The 10,784-nt window shown below is 35.8% G+C and overlaps 1 protein-coding gene across 2 annotated transcripts in view; it reads right to left on the reverse strand.

The window, feature by feature from the left end:
- Positions 1–7,372, reverse strand: part of COBLL1 (cordon-bleu WH2 repeat protein like 1) — a 365,721-nt gene extending 358,349 nt beyond the window's left edge. The window contains exons 1-2 of one of the 2 annotated variants that reach the window (XM_053698388.1): positions 7,064–7,372; positions 6,528–6,634 (exon numbers count right to left, since the gene is read on the reverse strand). In XM_053698388.1, the coding sequence (XP_053554363.1) occupies positions 6,528–6,589 (62 nt within the window). In that variant the 5' untranslated portion in view covers positions 6,590–6,634; positions 7,064–7,372. Of the gene's footprint in view, positions 1–2,052; positions 2,502–6,527; positions 6,635–7,063 lie in introns of those variants that run through there. The other variant, XM_053698389.1, reaches the window with a different exon arrangement.
- Between the last annotated feature and the right edge of the window lie 3,412 nt (positions 7,373–10,784).

Genomic DNA, 10,784 nt, shown 5'->3' on the forward strand with positions numbered 1-10,784 from the left:
TTATCGGGAGCTGATATCAAAATGATTGTGATTGACCCCATGTGTAATCTCTGCAAAGGGATTAAACACAAAATAAAAGTCAACTCTAGAACAGCAATGCACTCCTGGGAGATAGCTAAATATATCTAGTGAGCCAATGACAAAAGGAAATGTGAGTAGCCACCAATCAACAGCTAACCCCAAGTACAGCATTGCTGCTCCTGATCCTATCTAGGTATGCTTTTCAACAAAGGACTAAGAGAACAATGACAATTTTGATAATAGAATAGAACTAAATTGAAAAGGTTTCTAAAAATTGCATGCTCTAGCTGACCAGTGAAAGTTTAGATTGACTTTCATGTTTCTTTAAGGCTAAAAAAAAACATATTATCTTCTGGAAATTATGTACAGTTGTTTCCATTTGCCCACAACAAATTGCTTAATATTTTTTGTTATTTTGTTTATTTCTTTACGGCGATAAAAATGAATTTCCAGCTGTATTTTATCTTTATATTAAAAAGATAAAAATTTTGAGGCATGTGAAAATTTGTCTCTGTAAATTAAAGCTTGAGAACTATTGGGTACTAGGGAGCCTTGACTTCTATAATTTTAATTCTGGCTCTGGATTATTATACTTATTTATCTATACAATAATAATTGCCTGGCTCCTAACACTATACATGGATGTCTTCTACGTATTCCTTCTAAGACTGATATGAATTTGCCACCCCCCACTATACACTAGGACAGTTGGAGAGGTTGTCTCAATGATCCACTCAATCAAGTAATGAATATGTAAGTATGCATTACCTGCTAGGTTACGTTTAAAAAAAAAAAAAAAACTTTCACAGGATTTTTTTGAGGCAAATAATATTTCCATGTGTTTTATAGTTGCTATTTTTTTGTGTAATAGAAAATGTTTGACTTAAAGGGAAATTAAACCCAAAATGTTTCTTTCACGATTCAGATAGAGAATATCATTTTAAACAACTTTCTAATTTATTTCTATTATCTAATTTGCTTCATTCTCTTGATATTTGTTCCTGAAAAGCATATTTAGATAGGCTCAGTAGCTTCTGATTGGTGGCTGCACATATTTTCCTCATGTGATTGGCTCACCCATGTGCATTGCTATTTCTTTAACAAAGGATAGCTAAGAAATTGAGCAAATTAGATAATAGAAGTAAATTGGAATGTTGTTTAAAATTGTGTTCTCTGTCTGAATCATGAAATAAAAATATTGAGTTTAATGACCCTTTAAGTTTGCAAGAAATATTTTAAATAGTTAGAGCATAAAACAGAGGGCTGAAATTACAGTTTTATGGTTTTATCTTTTAGTTTGTCTCCTAAAATATATTGATTTGCCAGTGCATTAGGTAATAATAAAAGAATATATCAACATAGAGAAAGGCATTCTTATGTAAAGTTTATTACAAGAATTTTAATTTAAATCACAGAGATTTAGCAATATAACTTTATTTAAAGCAAAAAATGTCCTGATAATTTTAAAAACAGATCTCCAAAACCATAGTCATAGCCAAAAACTGAATATCATAAACTGCATGCTTTTCAGTTTTTCTTAATGAAGTATGAGTAAAGCGTGCCATCTCTTGCCAAGTTTTCTTCAGATAGTTCAAAATGATTCTGAAGTATTAAGTAAGATTATTTTTGCCTCATAGTTTCTAGATGTGACCTCAGAAAACTGGACATTTTAATATGATTTAATGTATTTACTGTAAAACCAAAATTAAACTTGGTAATTCACATCCTCCACCAACAAAACGCACACACTATACTTAGACTGAAAGTTTCAATTGTGTAAAAACTGTATTCAGAAGTAAGCTATCTTATAACGCAGATCCCAAGTACAATGCTAGTACTACAATTTGCAGACTTGCCAGAAGAACCTCACTTTGCACTACTAGAAAACTAACTGTGCCATAGCAACTTTCAGACGTGAAACCATTTCAATTGCCACAAGTATACAGGCTCAACCATGTACAGACTTTACTTCTAAAATATAGTAATAGATACTAAGAGCACCCTGATTGTCAGTAATCAGTTGATTCTTACCAGTGCTGGGAATAGAGCCAGACTGAACGTTTTAAAGAAGCAATGTCCAATTCCTGCAGAGCTCAAATACAGGTTGTGTTATAAGGACCCTGAAGGAGCTTCAGCATTCCAAGCGTTCCTGAATTCCTCAGTGTCCTGCTGAGGTTGTTGACCATTTACTGAAGTAACAGCAGAAATGCCAAAATTGTACTGAATACTTAATGTCTTCTTTATTGCTTCTGTATATAGTATATGAACAGAATCCAAAAAAACTTGAAAAGTGCCTTTTACTGCCCCAATTTTCCCAAGGACACAGTAATATAAGCAATCAATTAAATCCTATAAACAGCTCCAGCAACATGCAGGTTAACAGAAGCCGGTATTGACTGTAAAATGCCTTGTTTAATAAATCTTCTAACTTAAATCCAAATCTCCTGAAAAGTAAGAACTCCTCATCTCTTCAAGCAAAACCAGAATGAAGCTATGTGTTACTCTCTTCTAAAGAAAGTTAATTTCTAAATTATAAGGCGTATCTCTAAGGGCAGGGGTGTGACTTAAGCCCTAGGGTGCCTATCAAAATTATTCCTAAAGAAATGCTTTGTAGCTGAAAAAAATAGAGTAGTGCTGTAAGAAATTGTGATTCTTCAAAATAACTCAGTAAAATAACGTTTCTGACAGATACTTTAAATGCATCTACATATTTAGTTTAAGACCATCTTGGCAATATGCCATAAACATTTACATGTAAATACAAACTACTACATATTATACTGCATTAAAGCATGTGCCAATAGCATAATACAAAAATGGCTCAAAATCTATTACATTTTAAACAAAAAATTTAAGTTTTAAACAACTTTCTAATTTACTTCTATTATCAAATTTACTTTTTTTTCTTGGTATCTTTTGTTGAAAAGCAGGGACATAACCTCAGGCTTGTGCACGTCTCTTTAACACTATGGCAGAAGTGTTGCAAGAATGTTATCCATTTGCAAGAGCACTAGATGGCAGCACTATATCCTGCCATGTAGTGCTCCTGACACCTACCTAGGTATCGCTTCAACGAAGAATACCATGTGAACAAAGCAAATTTGATAATAGAAGTAAATTTGAAACTTTTTTTTATGTTTGGGTTTCATATCCCTTTAAAGGGATAGTATAGTCTAAATTAAACTTTTTTAAGCAATTTTCTAATTTACTCCTATTAACAATTTTTCTTTGTTCTCCTGATATCTTTATTTTAAAAAGCTGGAATATAAGCTTAGAAGCCAGTCCATTTTTGGTTCAGAATCTGGATAGCACTTGCTGATTAGTGTTTAAATGTAGCCATCCAATCAGCAAGCGCTATCCAGGTGCTGAACCAAAAATGGGCTGCCTCCTAGACTTAATTTCCAGCTTTTTTAAATAAAGATACCAAGAGAACAAAGAAAAATTGATAATAGGAGTAAATTAGAAAGTTGCTTAAAATTGCATGCTCTGTCTGAATCATGGACGTTTATTTTTGACTAGACTATCCCTTTAAAGTAGTGTAAACATTCTTAACTACAGCACATAGTTTGACACATGCGCCTTATAGTTTTTGGTTATGAATAAAACTTTATGACATTATTAACATGCGCTACTTTTGATAATGATGTTCGGACAAATATATTTAAAAATGCACCCAAATCACTATAGGAAAAATAGGATATAATGAGTGAATTTAAATACTTTTTATTAAAAGTGCCATAAAAACATAGACAAAATGATATATTTTTAATATGTAAGCAGGTTTAGGAGTTCACAAAAAGATTTTAATGTAGGAACTAGGTAGTCATATAATGAGGAACCAGTGAGCCTTCTAGTATAAGGGAGAGAAACGTGTTTGCATATTGAGACGTAAAAATGGCCTATAATCTATCGTAATCGAATAGTGGAAAAAAGCATGGCACTTTAGGCCTACAGTTATGAGATATTTATAAAAACTCTATTTACAAAAAGATATTCGCAATAGGTGCTCATAGCGTTGGCCCAATGCACAGGCATGGGTAGCTTTATTTAATGTCTGTTTTAAAGGGACATGAAACCCATAATTTTTCTTTCATGATTTAGTTAGAACATAACATTTTAAACAACTTTACAGTTTACTTCTGTTATCAAATTTGTTTCATTCTCTTGGCATCATTTATGGAAGGAGCAGCAATGCACTGCTGGTTTCTAACTGAACACATGAGTGAGCCAATGACAATCAGTATATATTCGCAGCCACCAATACGCAGCTAGAACCTAGGTTCTTTGCTTCTCCTGAGCTTACCTAGATAAACCTTTCAGCAAAGTATAACAAGAGAAGGAAGCAAATGAAATATTAGAAGTAAATTGGAAAGTTGTTAAAAATTGTATTCTCTTTCAGAATCATGAATATCTAATTATGACTTTACTGTCCCTTTAAGTGTCACCTGATGGCATGCAGTCTTTAGTCTGTGATATTACGTTAGGGAATTCAGAATATTGTTTATGGCATTGAAAAGTGTAAATTAATATTCCAAGGCAGACTTTTTTATTTAAATACTTTAAAAGCATAATTGCTGTTCCTAGACAAATGTAATTACAAGTGTCAACAGTCAAGCTGATTTTCATTGTATTTAATGACAATCGTAATGTTGTTAGTATCTCACTGAGACAGCTAACCTTTGGCAAGAGCATACATTTATTTCTCTTGATCCACCCATTCATTATCAAGATAACATAGAATGTAGGCTTCAGTTGCAAGTGAAGTGAGACTTATGTGAGCATATATAGAAAAAGCACTCCATTTCCTAGATCACCATGGTGGAGTGGGGGGTAGATAAGGGATTTGGCTAAATTAAAGGGATAGGAAAGTCAAAATTAAACTTGCACGATTAAAGGGACACTGAACCCAAATTTTTTTTCTTTTGTGATTCAGATAGAGCATAACATTTTAAGCAACTTTCTAATTTACTCCTATTATCAAATGTTCTTTATTCTCTTGGTATCTTTATTTGAAATGCAAGAATGTAAGATTAGATGCCGGCCCATTTTTGGTGAACAACCTAGGTTGTCCTTGCTGATTGGTGGATCAAAATCAAAAACTGCTGTCCAGAGTCTGAACCAAGAAAAAAAGCTTAGATGCCTTCTTTTTCATATAAACATAGCAAAAGAACGAAGAAAATTTGATAATAGGAGTAAATTAGAAAGTTGCTTAAAATGGCATGCTCTATCTGAATCACGAAATAATTTTTTTGGGTTCAGTGTCCCTTTAAGATAGATCATGTAATTTTAAGAAACTTTAAAATTCACTTCTATTTACAAATGTGCTTATTTCTCTTGGTATCCCTTGTTGAAAAAAGAATATGCACATATCCTACTCTAGTGGGAACTAGCTGCTGATTGGTGCCTGCACACATTTTCCTCTTGTGATTGGCTAAATAGATGTGTTCAGTTAGCTGCCAGTAGTGCAATGCTGTTCCTTCAGCAAACGATAACAAGAGAATTAAGTAAATTTGATAACAGAAGTAAATTGGAAAGTTGTTTAAAATTGTATGTTCTATCCAAATCATGAAAGAAATTATGGGGTTTCCTATCCCTTTAATTATATATATTATTCTCTGCTACAAGTATTTTGTGGGGGGTTTTGTCAAGGGGCATTATGACTTTTAAAACTTTAGGATTCCCATTAGCTGAAGGATCATATGATTCAGTTGTTCCTAGATATTTTATTATGTGCTAAAGTGGACTTTAAAGGGACATTAAACACTAAATAAACGCTAGATAGAATGATACATTCAAGTAAAAGATTGGTCTGAGGATAACATGTAGATGTATTTTTTAAAGTTTAATTAGCTGTTTAAATAGTGGCAAAATAAGTGCAAAGTTTTAGTGTCAATAAAACAATGGGAGCTGCCATGTTGGTTACCTTCTCTGCTGTGGCCAATTAGGGAGAGTTATAAATAGGTCACTGTACTGTGCAGCCAATGGCTATGTGGAATATAAGTGTTCTGCATTACCATTTCTAACAGGAACTGAAAAGCTCACTATTTCAGAATGGAATTACAGGAAAAGGGGACAAAATAAATAATGAAAGTATATTGAAGAGTTTTTTTTTACATATATACAGTTTATCATTTTATGTTACCATCTCAAAGGGTTTAATGTCCCTGTAAAATACTTATGGCAATTTCAACACAAAATATTGCAGTAATTTAGAAACTTACTAAGGACATAATATAATAACCACATAGAAGCTGTAATTCCTTTAAAAAAACATTGCTTACAGTGAGGGCTATGCAGTGGCTTGCCTCCATCTCTGGCACCCAAGCAGTTAAATTGCTTCTTTGCCTATATGATCTGTCCCTGATGTTATGACAGGTCATGAGGAAAATCTTACACAACTGCATCTGCTAGGGTCAGGAGTCCAATCTCTGATTTACATTAAACTGATGTGAAAGTTTTGTTTACTAATTTCCATTGTTATTTACTGATTTCCAGTTTAACCTTACCTGGAAGACTGCAGAGTGGCATCAGGAGTGGATGTCTCAGACCAGGATCCTGAATCGTCCATTATTTCCAGCAGGCTCTCTGCTGTGTCCAGGTTTCAACGCTGCAGCTGTACACAAACCCACAGCATCAGATGAAACATCCCTTCAGTTCAGTAGTAATCCATGAATAATATAGGAACTGCAAAGTATATGGTGCCCTCCAATTCCCCCACCAGGTGCTTTCTTATTATACCAAATCTTGCACTGCTAATTTTATAATACAAATGAATGTATTCAAGAGATAACAGCACAAATTCACACATACCCTTACATCCACTTCAATTTGTAATTCGCTTTTTAGGCTCTCTAGTAAAATCCCACTACTAAAACTCAGTGAAAGTTAACCATATGGCTTCCCTAATGCTGCGTCCACTATACACTCCCCTGCTAAAGCACTGTTACTACTGCACCAGCAGAGCAAGTCACCAAGCCACCCTGCCATCAACCAACCAACCACACCTTGGAAAAGTTTCTATAAAGGGAAACTCGAGACCAACCTTGTCTTCGGTGATATCCTGGGAAACAGAGGTTGACTGTTCTGATTCTTCCTTTGCACTGCCAGCCTTATGTCCCTCCCTCTCTGCTTCTACCCAAGACTGTGTGTTAACTCTCTGTCTCTCACTCTGCAGCCAGCAAGCAAGTTTTGACTTGATCCTTTAACATTGCTGCCCAAGTTGTTCCATTATGCATATTCTGCCTCTTTCCCTCCTTCTCACTGTGCCTTTCTCTCCCTCTCACATCCCCTTTCGGTCAAAGGAAAAAGAGTCTTATGTTTTTCCTGGCTTGTGCTGGGAGGAGCAAAGTCCGACAGGGCACCTGTAAATACGCTGTACGACAACACAGTGAACACACACACACACTGTCTGTCACATCCGCATGCAGTGCACACGCTGGTAGTGCTGTGCAGCTCTGCGCTCAAATGCAGATGTGTGAGAATGTACTCAGGGGAAGTATGAAGGATCAAAGCTAAGACAGGAGACTTATGAGACAGGCTAACGTGAGGTGGAAGTTTATTACCTTTGCATCCCATATGTGTTTAGCGGGGATTGAGAAAAAAAGTACTACCTCAATAATTTAACCTTTTCAGTGCTGACCAATATCTTAACTCTATACTAGAAAAATAAATATATTTTTGTGTTATTTTCTACGATGTATGTGGTAAATATCAGCACAGGAGTAATTATTTTGTAAATTATGTCTAACACATTTATACAGTCCAACATTTGCATCAGATCACCTCAATCACCAAAATGTAGGATATATTGATATAGTTCAATAAGAATTAATAATTGCACTTAATGCGAATATGAATACTTCTATAATATTTCAAAAAAATATTGCATACATGTTAACCCATTTTGACGATGGCTGAATGTACCTATCCTTGTCCAAAGTCAGACAGCATTTAGTTATAAAGACACAACCCCTTTATTTGAAGTGCTTGAGACCTCATCTGGCAACTGGGACGGACACTTTACGACAGTGATCACCTCAAATCAGAGGGGTAGTGAACCCTCATTCAAAAAAATGTAATTCCCTCTTTTGCATGAGATGTCCCATACCTAATTAACTAAAACAGAGGGAGAAATAGGGGCTCTGTAGTAAACCCCCCTAACCTACCTATTATAAATCACAAACACCTAGATTACAAGTTTTGTGTTTTAACGCTGAAAAAAATGGCCATTTCAGCGTTAAATACAGTAAACGCAGCCATTACAAATCTTGTCGGTATAGCTGTACTGCAAGCATTTTAGCCTGTAACGCAACGTCAGTCCCGCACTAAAAAAAATGACATTTTTGTGTGGGATTTCCATAGCGCTGCCATTAAAAAGTTTTGCGTTGAGGCTAAAAAGCTTGCTTTACAACCCTATACGACAACAATCCGTTTCCGCAATCTGAGACCAGTAGTTATGCGTTTTACAGCAACAAAACTGTTACACAAAGCTTAAAGGTGTTACAAAGTACCCTAACACCCTAAACTACCTATTAACCCCTAAACAAGGCCCTCCCGCATCGCAAATTACTATATTAAAGTTATTAACCCTAATCTGTCACTAATAACATTTATTAACCCCTATTCCGCCACTCCCCCAACATCGCCGCCACTATAGATACAGTTATTATCCTCGTATTCCCCCACACCCCAACATCGTCCACAACTATAAGTAAAGATATTAACCCCTATTCCACCGCTCCCCGACATCGCCGCCACTAAATAAAGTTATTAACCCCTAAACCTCTTGCCTCCCACATCACTGCCACTAAATAAACCTATTAACGTCTAAACCGCCAGCCTCCCACATCGCAAAAAACTAAATTAAACTATTAACCCCTAAACCTAACAACCCCCTAACTTAAATTAAAATTACAAGATTCCTATCTTAAAATAAATAAAAACTTACCTGTAAAATAAAAAAAAAAAAGTTTAAACTATATATTAAACTAAACATTACTATTATACTAAAATTACAATAACTATCAATTTAAATAAATTAAATTACACATTAAAAAAACCTAACACTACTAAAAAAAAAATCTACAATTACAAAAAATAAAAAATACTAAATTACAAAAAATAAAAAAAATACTATTTATTTCAAAAATCAAATCAGCCAATATGAATGCAAGGGACACAATTTTAAAAAAGGCTCCCTCTCATTGAAGATTCAGTATACGGCAGCGACCGTATATGGAGAGGATGCTCCGTGCCGGGTGTCTTCAGGTTGACCCGCTCCACGCCGCCGGAATGAAGATAGAAGACCCTGCAGGGATGAAGATAGAAGATGCTGCCTGGATGAAGATAGAAGACGCCGCCCTGGATGTCCAGACGTTCAGAAACTGTAAGTGGATCGTCAGGGGTTAGTGTTAGGTTTTGGTGGGGGTCTTTTTTATTTTATTTCAGGGGAAAAGAGCTGATTTCTTTAGGACAATGCCCTACAAAAGCCATTTTAAGGGCTATTGGTAGTTTATTGTAGGCTAGGGTTTTTTTTGTGTGGGGGGGGTGGGGGCTTTTTTATTTTTATGGGCTATTAGATTGTAGTTAATGGTTTTTATTTTGGATAATTTCATTAATAGTTTAATTTATTTTTTGGTGATGTGGGGGCTGGTGGTATAGGGTTAAATAGGTTTATTTAGTGGCATTGGTGTTGGAGGCCAGAGGTTTAGGGTTTAAATAACTTTATTTAGTTGTCGGCGATGTTGAGGAGCGGGCAGAGATAGGGGGTTCATATCTTTATAATAGTTGTGGGCGATGTTGGGGTGTGGGTGAATAGGGGTTAATAACGTTATTATAGTGGCGGCGATATCGGGAGCGGCAGATTAGGGATTAATAAATGATTTCTGGTGGAGGCGATGTCGGGAGCTGCAGATTAGGGTGTTAATAACATTAAGTAGGTTTCAGTGATGTCGGGGGCAGCAGATTAGGGTGTTTAGACTTGGTGGTTTATGTTAGGGTGTTAGGTTTAAACGTAACTTTTTTTTATCCCATAGACATCAATATGGGGCTGCGTTACGGAGCTTTTCATTCCACGATCGCAGAGTGTTAGTTTTTTCTCTAACACTCTCTCCCCCTTTGATTTCTATGGGGAAAAGCGCGCAACGGAGAACATCAAAGCAGCGCTTGTATTTGTGTGCGGTATGGAGCTGATCGCCACCATATCGGCACGCACAAGGCGTACTTTTTAAAAACTCCTAAATGGCAGCGCTATAGGAGGTGAAATAACACAACTTTGTTGTGTTCGTTTCAACACCCCTCTATAGTGCAAAACTTGTAATATAGGTGAATCATTCTAGGTAGGTAGGAGATCACCATTTTATGGGTCAAGGGGACAAGAAAGCCTTTTTTTGGAACAGGGGAGCTTTGCCCTTTTACATTAGATATTTACTTTAAAGTTATCGATACAGATGCAGCTTTAATTACCAACACAGAAATTCCCTGTAGCATGTGTGGTGACATCAGGGGATATTTCCCATGTATACGCGAGGGATCAGGATCTGCATCACACAGAGGACCCACCTTGAGAATGACACATTGTTTGTCCTCTTCACTCATAGCTTGTATGGAGGATGACAGAGATTTGTCTTTTGCACTCAAGTGGTTACACTGGTACAGAAGTCTTTTGCTGCCCCCTTAAAGGGACATTAAACTGTGAGTACAACTATAACATGGTTACTATTTTCACCATCCTATTGTTTGTCCTCATCGTGCCTGAGCTGTCT

This window comes from Bombina bombina, chromosome 1 (assembly GCF_027579735.1).
Source record: "Bombina bombina isolate aBomBom1 chromosome 1, aBomBom1.pri, whole genome shotgun sequence".
NCBI classification, from domain to species: domain Eukaryota; kingdom Metazoa; phylum Chordata; class Amphibia; order Anura; family Bombinatoridae; genus Bombina; species Bombina bombina.